The sequence below is a fragment of the Lytechinus pictus genome, chromosome 3, assembly GCF_037042905.1.
Source record: "Lytechinus pictus isolate F3 Inbred chromosome 3, Lp3.0, whole genome shotgun sequence".
Classification (NCBI taxonomy): Eukaryota; Metazoa; Echinodermata; class Echinoidea; order Temnopleuroida; family Toxopneustidae; genus Lytechinus; species Lytechinus pictus.
Window position 1 is genome coordinate 54004559 of NC_087247.1, and position 15099 is coordinate 54019657.

At 32.9% G+C, this 15099-nt stretch overlaps 1 protein-coding gene across 1 annotated transcript in view; it reads left to right on the forward strand.

The window, feature by feature from the left end:
* Positions 1-14561, forward strand: part of LOC129256995 (cold shock domain-containing protein E1-like) — a 48712-nt gene extending 34151 nt beyond the window's left edge. The window contains exons 16-22 of the mRNA XM_054895230.2: positions 439-579; positions 1761-1933; positions 2397-2523; positions 2764-2866; positions 5538-5725; positions 6171-6331; positions 9032-14561. Coding sequence (XP_054751205.2) covers positions 439-579; positions 1761-1933; positions 2397-2523; positions 2764-2866; positions 5538-5725; positions 6171-6331; positions 9032-9164 — 1026 coding nt within the window. The 3' untranslated portion in view covers positions 9165-14561. The remainder of the gene's footprint in view (positions 1-438; positions 580-1760; positions 1934-2396; positions 2524-2763; positions 2867-5537; positions 5726-6170; positions 6332-9031) is intronic.
* The last annotated feature ends 538 nt before the right edge of the window (positions 14562-15099 follow it).

Genomic DNA, 15099 nt, shown 5'->3' on the forward strand with positions numbered 1-15099 from the left:
AGGATTAAAAAAAAAACGGTAATCATTCCTTCTACTAGTAATTTTCTGAACTTGTTTAGTGTATTTAATGTTATCAACATTTCTATGCTATTTTTGAAATTGAGTTTAGTCCCTTATAATTGTGCAAATTTCAAATTATCATTACAATAGCAAAAGAGAGCAAGTGACAAAATAGATATATGAGCAACATTTATTTTGGGCACTTTCACATGTGCAAGGTACTTTAGTTTCTTTTATGTAACTTATAACCCCTTATACCGTTTAATGCTAGGAAAATATGTCTTTTCTATCCATTGAACTCTTTTATTCCAAATATTTTCTTAACATTCTCATTGTTCTTCATGTCTAACCATGATAATTAAATTAATTGAAAATTCAACCATTTTCACAGAATAGAAATTACATGTTTATATGGTTTTGTTGCCTTTATTATTTCAGTGGGGTCGTAGCCCTGGTAAGAACCGAGACAAGGAGCTTGATGTAGGTTTCATCACCTATGGTCAAAATGGAAGTCGTGTTAATATTGCATTCCATGCCAAGGATACTGATGTCAAAGTACCACCAGGGGTTGGTGATCTGGTAAATACAATTACTAAACTACCCTCTCCTATATAACATGTTTTGACTACAAATTCTGTTTGTAATATTGAACAAATAATTATGAATTAAGGATTTTTAGTTTACATTTGCCTCAACTCTTAGACAAAGGTCCATTTAATGAGGGAAATCCTTGAACTCCTTGTTTAATGGATATGTATTCTATGTTAAGTTCAAGATTGTTATGTTTATTGATGCATGTATCATTATTGACCTACTACTTGAATATTTGGCATTGTGTGCTATTGTGCTTTAGTCATTTAAAAAAAATCATATATGTACTCACATTAACAAGGTGTTGCAAGAAAACCTATTTTTAGTCACATGTAAATAATACTTGTAAAACATATAGACCTGTTATCACTATACCAAATCAATTTATGCTACTTTTATTAAAGAAGTAGACAGCAGTCAATGTCAGACCTAAAATTGACTTTCTATTAATAATTGTAAGTCTCTTGCAGCACCCCTTAAGCCTGTCTCACACTGTGTGATCCGATGCAACATTATTTTTTAATAAATCACATTTTGCATTAAATATGAAAGTTGCAAAAAGAAAAATTACTTTATTTGAAGTTCTGCATAATGTTTGGAATAATGAAATCATAATTTTGCTTTGAAGCAAGCCCTGTTGTCAGAGTAAAGTCCAAATCGGCTTCAAGTCGCAGCCGATGACGTCATTACGATTTGGAATTGAATTTGCTTTTATTCCTACATTGAGGCTCGAACTGCATTGAATTTTGATTTCAGTAGTCCTACAACTATTCTGACCTCTGATCGCTAAGATTTTATTGGTTGGAATGTTTATGTCAAATGTTATTATAATTTATTTGAAAATCGGATTACAACGAATTGCATAGTGTGAGCTGGGCTTTAGTCACACTTATTTGTAGCAAAATCTTTTTTATTTTAGAATAATCTTTTCTGTTACCATAGTAAAACCCAATTTGTATTGTCTGATACATAAGAAGTATTTAAAGACAGTTCAGTGGAGTGTTTGTTGAAAGGGCTTGTCAGATGTTTTATCTGACAAAGTGTGTTTTATCTTTCTGTTACCATAGTAAAGTCAAACACCTGTGCTTCCCAGCTAATCAAAATCAAGGAAATTTTTTCAAGAAAGGGTACATGTTAATTATTTATATATACCTTTGTGTTGTAACCAGGTTGAATTCAATATTGCTGAGATCAAGAAAGATGGTTCTCGCATTGCAGTCAATGTCACCGTCATCACAAGAAACTCTGGCTCACGTAAGATAGGAGTCATTTCAGTCATGAAGGAGAACTTTGGATTCATTGAAAGTGACAAGCGAGACAAAGAAATCTTCTTCCATTTTAGGTAAAATATGTGACCAACAAAAACAGATTTGAATTTTCTTACCCAAAGTTTAGGAACTGCAGAAAATCTTTCTTTGTTCTTTTATTGATCTGAAATGAATGAATGTGAAATAATGCCTTATTGGATTTCTGTTTGTCATTTATTCTAAACCTCTCAATATTTTGTCTTAGAGACTGCATATATCACTTATTTAGGATAACATGTATGTGGTTGAATATGATATACTACATTTTCTATGCAAGGGTTGACAAACAGAAGGAAGTAACTCACTTTTTGGTTCTTTTCTAATTTCTGGAACCAAAGTATTCTTAAATAATATAAACCACATTTTCTGAAAACTAAAAATGCCATAACTCAATTCATTGCCTCTGAAGCAAATTAAGAGATTCATATAAGGTATTTATAATTTGCCTATTCATTTATCAGTATTAACATGACCTTTTGACTCTTTTTCGTAATGCAGTGAATTCCATGGAGACCTTAATGAATTAGATGTAGGTAATGAGGTCTCATACACCTCTGTGCGCAAAGGACCAAAATTAAGTGCTGAAGAAGTCAAGAAACTACAAAATGGAGTCATCCCACCAAAGGTAGGACTAACTCATTTTTTTTCTTCAGCTCATAATTTAGGTGATTAAGGTGTAATGCAGAGATAACACAAATGAAATAGGATGGTTCTAACTAATTTTGGTGAAGTATACATTGATTACAAGATTGTTTGAAATGTAATACATATGTGATCAAAGTCCTATGAAAGAGTTTATATATACTGAAGCATATAAAATTACTCCCTGTAAATGATTACCAAATTATTTTTATATTTTTACCAGGATGTGAAACCAGGTCAGTTTAATGGAACCGTCATCCGTCCACTGCGTAACGTAGACCCTAACCAAGAAGAATACACAGGACTTGTAGCTGTAGCCAATGACGGTAGGTCACTTGAGTAATTCCAGTATTTGTATATTGATTTCATGTCTTTCTTATTTGTAAAATTCAATGTAGCTGTTAGAAGGAATGGGAACAATATAAAAACATGTTCGGTGAGTACTGAATAAAACAATTATTGTGAACTATATATAATACTGGACGATAAATACTAACAAGTACTTATTATACTGGTATATATACAAACAGTTCACCAGGATTCTAGTAATTTCATTGCAGCATATTTTCTTGCTGCCCATATTGAACAAATATATCAGGCTTTGAGAAAGTATAGTGGAATTATTTATCCGAGGTTGGTCTGGCAATTACTATTTTTCCCAAGGGGCAAAGCCCCGAGGGAAATATAGTAGTTTTGCCAGTCCAACCGAGGATTAATAATTTGCACTATGCTTTCAAATGAAACGCCTGATATATTTGTTTTATATCCTACTTTTACTAATTTATAACCAAAATCTATTCGCTGAGCTTGGAAAGTCCGGTTACTTGCATTGAATTACCTACTTTTCATCGAGCCACCGCGCTCAGCGGAACGCAGATTAGTGCCTGCGCCGACGCATCACAGGACTTGCCCGGGAGAGAGTGCTCGCTGGCCGGTGCGCCTGAGAGTTTAGCTAAATATCCAGTTTTCTGAAATAATGACGTCAGAATATTGGTATAGCGAAAAATATATCGAGGTCTGTCACGCAACATCATAGTCGAAATATATTTGGTCACATGATGCTATTTGAACCAATCACTATACAGGATTCAATCTATGTAGGATATAATATACAAATATATCAGGCTTTGAGAAAGTATAGTGGGAATTATTTATTCGAGGTTGGACTGGCAATTACTATTTTTCCCGAGGAAAAATAGTTACATTGCCAGTCCAACCGAGGATTAATAATTCCCACTATGCTTTCGAAAGAAACGCCTGATATTTTTGTTTAATATTTCTCTTTAACTTTGTGGACCTAGTCCTTCCTGGTTTTTAACCAATCTCGACCAAATCTAACGTTGCCGGACCTAGTCCTTACTCTAGGCCTGTGTCGAGCTAATTGCTAGACAGTTCATGGGTAGGCTGCGCTCGGCTTCTACCCGACTGCACTTAGGCCAAGAGAATGAAAGTTTTAGATTTGCGTCCACCGCCCGCATGCTCCAAAACCGCCCGCATGAAAATTTCATTATTTCAAAAAAATTTCAATTATTTCAAAAAAAAAATCATTGCTTACTCTCCATCACAAAATTACAAGTTCCAAATCATCGCAGGGCAGTAAAAGGTTATATTTACGCACTACGTGCATACGGTATACCACTGCAGCGCACCTTCGATCTTCGCACAGCTAGCTAGCTGTGGCAAATTATCCATAGACTGTGTACAACGGATAGACCGTCTCGGCTTAGCGAATTGGAGATCGCTGATTGGCCAATCGCGCAGATCATGTCATGACTACGTGGTCGCCAAAATAATTCTTTCGGACTGCGTGCGAAAGTATCGATAGCGATAACTATATCCGGTCACATTGTTTACGCGGGAAATGGTCTCAGTTCGTGATCGGATCGCTCCAGTATCGATCAAAAATTATCGAGACTCGGCAATTTCATGCATATTCACGCGACGCTCCGAAACCCGGAAATCAATTGACTTTGTACACGTTGCGATAGACTCTACAAACTCCAACGAACATGATGCCATATCGACGCTAATTCGTAACATTTTGACCGAAAAGCAAGAAGTAATCGAAATTCACTTACCTGTGCGGTATCGGTGAGAAAATAGATCCTCCGAGAATACCTTTCATAATTCATATAAAATATAGGAAAGTGAAATTCTAGGTCGATTTTGGTGCGAGGTGATAGAGAATTGCACACTTGTCTTGGTGGAATACTGTGTGGGGCTATGGAAGGCTTGTAATGCGCATGCTTACTATATTTTCATTCATAAATTGGCTCTTGGCAGTGGCTGGATGACGTCATGTAATAAGCAAAATGTACACGCCCGCTAGATTATGAATAATGAAAGAAGCCTCATGTCATTTGAAAAATTTTCGGACGCAAATCTAATACCTTACTTCTCATGGCCTTAATGAGAGGTCCGCTGCGCTGCGTTGGCCGTTGCTGCAGTGGCACTCAAAAGAATACGCGCGGTTAAAATGTATGCTCTAAAAATTAGTATCGGATCTTGACTCACCTTGTTAGGTATGTTTATTCCATATTAAGGGATCCTGTACGAATGGCCGTCAGAATTAGATTTTCTGCATTGTAATCTAGACCCAATTCCACACTGTTTTTCAGATTGTCGGTACGGTAATTTGGGCGAGAGCTTGTATTTTAATTTATTTACTTTTTGCGGATGATCGATATCTGGGTTAAGTCAGGGAGCATGCGCAATTCAAAGTTGAGAGAAAATATTGAGCATGCGCAGTTCTGCCCATGAAAGTATATCGAAAAATATACGGAGCTACAAGAAAACTATACAGAGCTAATTGCAACGATGTGGTTTCCTATTGAAATTATACTTTGTCACATGATCACGAATTGACCAATCATTTATCTAGAATACTCATGAATATTCATAAGAGGGTTTTATTAATACTATAGAAATTGGTATGCATGTCTTGTATAGCATCTGGGATTATATTCATTCCAATTATTGGGGTTTTTTTTTCTTCAGATGGAACTACTGGTGCCACCTACCCATACTCAATCACCAGCCTGTTGAATATGCATGAGTTCCTTCAGAAGACTGATAGTGTATGCTTCCAGCTATGTACCTGGAAAGATTCAGACCAACTATGGGCTTGTAATGTTGCTGCTGTACGCAGTCTTCTTAGGACCAGGGTGGACTCCATCAAAGGACCGGTAAGTCTGCCTTTTTTTATTTGCTATGTTTGTGTTAGTATTCAGAATTATTTGGTTATTACGGTTGTTTGTCTATGAGATGCATTCGCAGGGGTACTCTTGGTGTGTGTGTGGAGGGAGAGGGGTAGATAATTCTCGACTGGAAAGCAATAGATGATGCGTTCTGTAAATATTGCAAAACTCCAATGAAACCTTTCTGACTAGATATTAGTATACCTCATATTTTTTTCTAAAAGAAGATTTTTAGCTAAGATCAATGTGTTTCATGAATACTTCTACCTATCCAGGCAAGTTCAGAATTTTAGAATTTAGTACCCAAGAATATGAAGCTCTTTTAATCTCAGACATCCAGAAACTTGATTAAAGCTTTTGGAAAGGAATACCACCATAAATGTAGTCATGGATTTACACTTCCCATTTTTTCCCCCTTGTTTTCCTGATTCAGTATGGTTTCTTGGATTATGATACCGGTGATGGTAAGAAGCTCTTCTTTCACATGAGTGAGGTAATCAATGGAGATGTCCATACTGGAGACCAAGTAGAGTTTGTTCTTATCACCAATCAGAAAACCAACCGCCAAAGTGCCGTTAATGTTCGCAAAGTCACGTGAGTTACAAGTACCTTTACTCTTTCATTTCAAGATTTTGTTAGTTTGTTTAAATCACATCTTGGTTCAAATATTAAGGGATAAAAGACAACTATTAGTCTGTTCTAACAGTTCCAGCACATATTTGTTTGTGACATGATTCAATAAAAGTGTTTAAACTCTTGATCTAGATGAAATAACGACTTAGTTATTAATTCATTTGTTTATTATTGTTTTTTGCACTTTTACTCTGTCTGCACATGAACATTTTTCCAGTTAGGCTTTACATTTTTGTAACTTATTGAATAATTGTACATCTGTCAAGGCATCAATTCTTTTGCTATATATTGCAGTCAAATCAAAGTAGATACCAATTCCTGAAAATCCCAAATATTGAATACATGTATGTGAAATATAGTTTGGGTTTAAATGAATGGTTATTTAGATTAGTGAACTCACTCTGACTGTGTTATAGGAAAGAAAGTATATTGTTTGATAAAAAAGTTTTCAGTATGGCATTTTTTAAATGTTATATCAGTGAAAATGGTCTTTATTTACCGATTTGGCCAAAATTAAGATGAGTTACATCCAGGGTTGTAATAAAAAACGTTTTTTTATAAAAAAAATAAAAAATAAAACGTTTTTTATTGTTTCAAAACATTTTTTTTTCAACGAATGGTGTAATTTACTCTAAATCAATTAAAATATACACTTAATACAGTATGATTTAAGCTCTTGATGTTTTAAATACATATTTGGAGTAAGTAAGAGATGACTACAATTTTTGTTACTGAATTTCCAACAGAAAAATCAAAATTTCCCCCCAAATTACTAAATCATTGCAATTGAGTGTCTAAAAAAACCCCACTAAAGTAAGTTAACATTTTATATTAAATTTATTCCTCATACATGTATACATACAGGGTAGTTTGAGTCTTGTCAATCTGGGGGGCGAGAAAAAATTGCACAATGGAAGAAATTGACATAATCTATGGGGTTTCAAAGCTTAATTTCATTACAGTAAAACAATATGCTTTATTTCATTTGAATCAACTATGCCAATTTTAGTGCAAGAAATACAAATTTGGGTTTAAATCTATTAATAAAGCTTATGAACTGCTTATTATTTTTAATTGAGGAATTCTGATCAAATGCATATTAGAAAAAAAAATCAGTATAAAATGTTTGTTAATGTTTTTTTTTAACTTTTTTATATTTCTTATGTATAGTGAGTGATTGTATTACTGACCGGCCTTGGATTATCGAACACGCGCATTGTACGCGTCAGAAAATAATTTCCTACGCTCAAAACTTTGCAACATCCTTCCAAAGGGAACTTGAATAGAAAGATGATGAAAAATGGTCAAAAACACATTTTCAAAGTCTTAATATTCTAAAAATAATAAAATATGGTCAAAATAGCTCAGGGATTTTGTTGTTTTCTCATTTTTCCCATAGAAAACACACGTTCGGTAATACAATACGTTTTTCAAGTGATCAAAAAATTTCACATGCGAAGAGGGGTCCGATTGGAAGCTAATATCGTAAAAAAGACAAACGAATTCGACAAAATTTTACATATTTATATTTTGTAGGTAATTGTGTATTTATGGTGAATTTTGAGAATAATGCTTTTGATATGATTGAATTCATGAAAAGTGTTTGGTATTACGATCCACTGCCATACATTTTTTTTTTTTTACTTTTTGTTTTTATTGCTTTTTTTTAAATATCATTGGCAATAATTTTCCAATCATTATTAAAGACAAATAATGATACAGATACAAATTTTAGCAAGATAAATTTTCACATTGCTGTATACATGAAATCACAGGGCAATTCGAGGTCTGACATGCACTTGTGTAATATCACAACACTTACCGCATACCCATGCATGCATCCCAAAAATAGTGTTGAACGATATGGCGTAGCCCTGTCGTGTTTATGGATTTATCATAGAAAATTTTGAGGGGGCCAGTAAGGTCCCCGGGGATTGTTAGGGTTAAGGTTTGCTAGCTGATTATCTTATACTGTTTAAAGTACTTTTCTTTATCTTTACAAAGTGCAAAGTTTCACCTGCTTTCATGTGTACCTCAATGTGTCAGTCTTACAGTCTATATTTGTAATATATTATGCTTGTGCAACACTTCCATTCCATTCAGGTGCTACCGTACTATTACATGTATTTGAGCTTATTTTAAATAGTGTTTCTTTCCCTGTCCAAAACGTGAGCACAACACTCACATATGTTTGTTAAAATGAGAATATTATTAATATGGATTGATGTGCAAAAATTGAACAAGGAGGAAATGAACATGACAAAGCGATGGAGAAGGGGAGAATAATTGGGAGAAAGAGAAAGAGAAGTAAAAGAGTGGTGTTGAGAAAGAGTTTAGTTAGTTAGAAGAAAATATTACACCACTGAAGAAATAAAAGTAAAAAAAAAAAAACATTTATCTAAAATTACATCCATGCAAATTTACAATACACAAGTCTATGGGGTGTTTTAAAACATGCTTTTTTTATTTAAAAAAAAAACAGGTTTTTTAAAACGTGTTATAAAACATGTTTTAAAACACACCGTTTAAAACGTGCCAACCCTGGTTACATCAAATATCTCTGTTTGTTCCCTGTACACGGTACCATAATATCTGCTCAGAATAGTATACAAATTTGGAAATGATTATTTTCTCTTATTTTTTTCTCTTACGCCTTAACAGAAGCACTCCACGCCCTGAACGCCTTCGCCGCCTGCAGAGTCTACCCAATGATGAGAAGGGTCTTCGTCTGATTGTCCTCCGCCAGCCAATTGGACCCAAAAGTGCTGAACATGGATTCAAAATTGAACGTTAGATTGAATGATTTAGTTGGCCATATATGTACCTTTGAATTGAAACATCTCACTTGAGTTGCATTGCATTTTATTGAATACTGTATCCTCATTTTCTTTTCTATTTTTTGTTCTTTTACATGATTGATGTTAACAGAGATGAAATTGAATATAATTCAGAATTTCCTTTTTTTTAGTGTTTTCTCACGTTTTTCAGACAAGGTTTGAGTTCTTTGCTCTTGATATATGTTTATGGTTGTGGTGTATTACACATACCTCAGTTGAAATTTTGTGTTTGGCACCAAATAAATGGTTGCCTCTTTTATTTTATATGTTTGAATATTTTTTGAAGAAACAATGAAACAAGTAAGAAAGTAAGCGGAATTAAGTTTTGCATTCTATGCACTATTGGAGCTATGGTATTTGCTTCAATATAACAATGAGTAAGTGTAGTGAATGTTAACTCTAACATGCATTTCAATGATTTCCTATGTTGCTGAAATGATTGTGTGTTTGTACTCAATGTTGCTTTTCAGTCTGTATGTATGTATACCCAAATCATACCATTGAAATGTGCAAGAGACTGAACAAAAGTATATTACCAGAAGGGTATTTGGTTTTGATTCACTTAGATATTCATTTGGGTCATGATTGAAATATGACTGCTGTAGTCATAAAATGAAATGATATATTATCTTTGCTTATGTAAATACCACAATTACATTATTTGCAATCAGTTTTATTTATTTTTGGTATGATTTGATTCTTGAACAGCAGGTCCTATTGGTTTGATGTTGAATGACATCTTGAAAGAAAAACAAATACAAATTAATTCAAGATTTCAGTCGGTGATATATTAGCTGCAGATCATTAGAAACATGTATTAAGTCTGTTCCTGTTTGAGATATATTAATGTGGTACTTTGATTAACAGTGCTGCATATATTTATGGCCTTACACTGCTATTATGTTAGAAAAGGCAGTTTTTATTTACATGGATAGATTTGGAGACACACGCAATATTTTACATTGTCATGACATCTGTCAAACTGTAATATTCAATAACTTCTCCAATACGCCCCAACATGATTGACTGCCAATAGGAGTCAATCTAAATATGAAGATTGATTATTGTAAATTTGTAATGAGTCAAATTGTATAGAAATTTTGAATACCACAGTGAGTTAATGTGGATAGGATTGACTACTACAAGGAGTCATGGATAAGTATGTCGTATCTCTTAATAGTGAGGCTTGTAATTTAAATGAACAAATTGGCAGACTCATATAAATTGAATATTCAGACACATTTCTAAAATGAGTCAAAATGAAGTGATTAGGGGCACAATATGTTAGTCACATTGACTTTTAAGGATGATACTATTTTCTAGAGTCAATATGAATGAAGAAAATGACTATTTCATTGAATTGAAAATTAGATGTATAGATGCTTATTCAAAAGAATTAAGCATGTCTATTTGATTAGAATAGGAAGCATGACTGTATCAGCAAGTTGACAAGCTGTTTGAAATATTGGCACACTAGATGTACCATGGCTGTTCTTTTAACAGATGATCAGATTGTGTGTGTTTGCTAGAAATGTATTATCAGACATGAACCTCTTAGTTGGCTAATGTCAGTTTGTAAATATTCATAAATATGTTTTAATTCCAGTGTGTCACTTAATTTCACTCTCTCTCTCTCTCTCTCTCTCTCTCTTTATCTTGATCTTATTTCCTTTATCAACTTTCCATTTTGAAAGTATAAAGAAGAATAATTTACATAATAGACTTCATCAATAGTATTCAGATGTAATGAAAAGCAAATTAATATGTTTGGAATGTTATGAATGTTTTGACTGACAATCCATGTAATCATATGTATTATATATCTTTATGTTGGTCTGATAACACAATCTGAGTTACCATTTATAAAAAAGAGTTATCTGTTTAGTAAATGCATTTCATGTCCATTATATTCCAGATTTATGAATAGACTTTCATCTAAATTGAAAATGGATTACAATAACACATTTCTTGTTAATATTAATGATGCTTGCATATCAAATGTATCAGTTTTGGTAACTTACTCCATTTACATTTCTCAAATAATAAAGTTAGAATTGCAATAAGTTAAATTGTTATGTGGAAGAATGTAGTGAGGTAAAGAATTCTGATTAAATTATGGCCTGTTATAAGTGAAAAAAAAAATCATTATGGATGTTTGTTATTTCTTTTAAAGAATAACTGAAATATCATAGTGCACAACCTGATTGGTACCCTAATATGAGATTTGATTGTTATATTTGTATAGAAGTTTAAGAGCTAATAGCATCTGGTTATGTGTGATGGAAAATAATCTGAATTCATTGATTTGGGTGGAAACACAACCACTTAATGTGCCTTTTTTTCTGTCATAAGAGTTTACAGAGTGATGTTTGTTAATGTAATCCAACCTTTCATTTATTGTTCATGTAAATGTTAAATAGGGATATTGAATAGGGGAAAAATCTTGCCAACCAGATGTTCTATGTTTTTGATTCATTATTCACAATTAAATTAAAGTTATGTCTTTAACCATTTATTAGATAATGATTTACCTTACTTTGAAGAATTTTTGTAGTAATGTTGTTCCATTTGAATTATAAAAATCAACAAAATAATATGTGTCTGGATTAGTGGAGCACTCAATGGAATATACCACATCATTGCAGTATGGAGATATTGTTTTCATAATTGACCTTTCATTTGCAGTTAAGTGCTCCTCAAACCTTTTGGGTACTTACTAATAAAAAGTGATCACTTATCAACCAAGGTAAACTCAAAATAACATGTTTTCATACTGGGAGGTGAATTCATTTTGACTTTTCTCATTTGCCTTTGGGAGATCTCTTAAGATTTACAAGAAACCAGGGTGATTAAATATAAGGTGAGAATAGTATAATATACATATATTTGAGGCTTCTGAATAGTGCTGGGCGATATTTTGATATTATCGAAATTATGTGATATTGACAAAATATTAAATATTCGATAATGCTTTTATGATTATGTTGATATTTCGCAGTAACATGATATGCCCAAAATATTGTCAATTATGAAAAGTTAATCACTATTTATCAACCACAAATGCTGCTCTGTAATGTTTTAAACCAACAACCTTTGTAAATTGGTACCCAGATGCCCACTTTTCATGGACAAGCTCTGATGAAACTAAGTCTTATTTTCATTTCCCCTTTCCTTGCTCTCAAGGAATTGCTGGTCTTAAATTAACATATATATAATGAATTTTCAGCCTTGGCGATATATTGTGTTATCAGCGATATATGGTGTTTTGGGCGATATGCTGGAAATAATCATCCAACATTGAAATAAAATATCGACCAGCACTATTTTTGAATGATCTGTCTAATACTTGTTTCAATGAAAATTGAAATCTAAAAACATGCCTGGTTTATCATTATATGAAAATATTCTGTATGGGGTGAGTTTAGAAATGTAATCTCCATTGATGATTTAGATTGGTACAAATTCAGATGTGCATGTAAGGCTTACTTGTCATATTCCTGCAGTCGTTTGATATACATTGTGAAAGCTAATTTGCCAAGTATATGATTTTAGTATTGTTTTTTAATCAATCCAGAGCAATGAATGTCAGAACTTCTTGAAAGGTTGATTAACATATTTAAATAGAACAAAACAGTATTTTATGTTTTGGTGCTAAATTATTTACTAAGCTTTCAAGGAATGACATTTTGTTGTTATAACCAGGGGGGGGGGGGTTGATAGTCATCAAGTTTCTGCAATCCTTTTTTTTCTCCATTTAAGAATAGGGTCCTTATTTCATCACACTGCCTCTGAGTAAAGTTTTATTTTGATTTCATTTCAAAATGATATTCCTGGTGAAAGGCAAAATGCTGTGATCTTTACAAAGTACATTTATTTCTGATCAAATGTTGCAATGCTGCATTAATTTCAATGATGAGTTGTATTTCCCTTATGTATATTGAGATTTAACTTATTTTCTCACTATATACTGGAGCAATTATTAACATAATTCATTGTAAGTATATTTCATTATTTAGGTGATTCAAAGCTGTGATTGAAGTGCTTCACAGTGATTGAAAATACTTTTGTTTTCAAATTACATATATTATTGTCACTACTCTTGTTATAAAGGATCCAATATCACCAAGTGAAAAATATGCCTTGAATTTTGTGATGAGATAATTTTGTATCAAGCTCAAATGTTTGGAACATTATTTTCAAAATTTTTACCTCTTTTTTTGTCATTATACTAGTATTTTATTGTGAATCTTCATATCATTTTCTTATCCCAGCTTTCATCACTCCCCTTAAACAAAACTGGCTTGATTCAGTTCATACTTTGAATCAGATAAATACTCAATTTAATGTTGCTGAAAACTTTAAATTTGACTGTGCCTTAGAAATTGTAAAACTTCAACTGTTTGTTTGCCATTGTATGATTTGATTGTATGTAAAATGTTATTTTTTATTTTGATTTACATGCTACTGAAGTTCAGGGTTTTAGGTTGAAATGTTCACTTTTGACTTTACTTTCCTTTTTCTCTCTTATTTCTTTTTTTTTAATAGGAGGCTGTTTCCTTGTTTAATGTTTCTTTGGAAAATGCTTTGAAAGTAACGCTTGAAAAATTCAGTGTAAAACTTGATTGTAGTTCTATTTCATTTGTGATCAGCAGCACAAAAGAACAGTTGATGTTCCAAATGTTGGAGAAAAGCCTTGCTTTTGTATACTACTTGTAGTCTATAGTTTTGTATGCCCTTTGTGATGGAAATATTCAAATGTTATGTATCTTCAGGCTTGAGGATCATTCAAATGGATATGCTTTTGTACCAATGTATGCTCTATGCAACTCTTTTTCCTATTTGTACTTCATGAATTTGAAAATTAGAAATGTTGCGAACTTGCATTGAATTTGAACTTGTTGGAAATAAATTTTCTCCAACACTGCAATATTATTGATACTATTATTGAAAAATTTGAAAATAAGAATTTAATATTTGATAAATGTTGACAAGAATTGATTCAGCATTGTGTGTCAAAGTGATGTACATTGGTATGTATTGTTCCAATGTTCTTGCAAACCCTATGTGCTCTCCACATTATTGCCATTTCTTGTTTTCTATCAATCTTTGAAATATATTGACCGCAAATGTGATGTGTGTATGACAATTGCTATATCTCATTTTAAGATGGTACTATAAACCTTTGTATGACTGAAACTTTATATAAGTTATAGAAACAACTATTCAGAAACAAAATGTGCATGGTTGTGCAATAAAGGAAACCAGTAACAAAACAAGTTAACAAACAACAAGTATTTTGTAAGATGCAATTATCAAGGTAACAAAGTGAACAAGAAGAAAAAGAATAAAAAGATGCATTCAAGAAAAGAAAATAAGACTCTTGTTATTTGTGATAGTGATGTATTGTATAGCTTTATGGATGTGTATTTTTAGAAGTTGTGGTGATCGTGGAAAGGGTAAACCCAAAGATGTGGTGGAATTTCACGGGCATGAGAATGTATTGAGAGGGTGAAAATAATGAAGAAAAAAACAGATTCATATTCTAGGATCCAGGAGTTTTCACAGCAGTTCAGAAATATTGTCAGTCACACTTACTAGATAATAATAAAGGACAATATGTGTATCTGTAGCAATCACACTCCATTGTGTCGGTGACATGACATTTTCTCCTGCGACAATTGCTCCAGGGTTAATTTCGAGATGCAGGGTTAGGGTTGCAATAGGGTTTTAAGTCAGGTTTAGGGTAGGGTAATAGGGCTAAGCCCAGGGCTAAAGTTGGTCATTTGAGTGGAGTTTAGAGCGGAGCAGTTATCACCACAGCACATGTCATGCACACCGACTTTGCAGTGAATATGCAAGACAAGATGCCTCAATTATTCATTTCATTTTTTG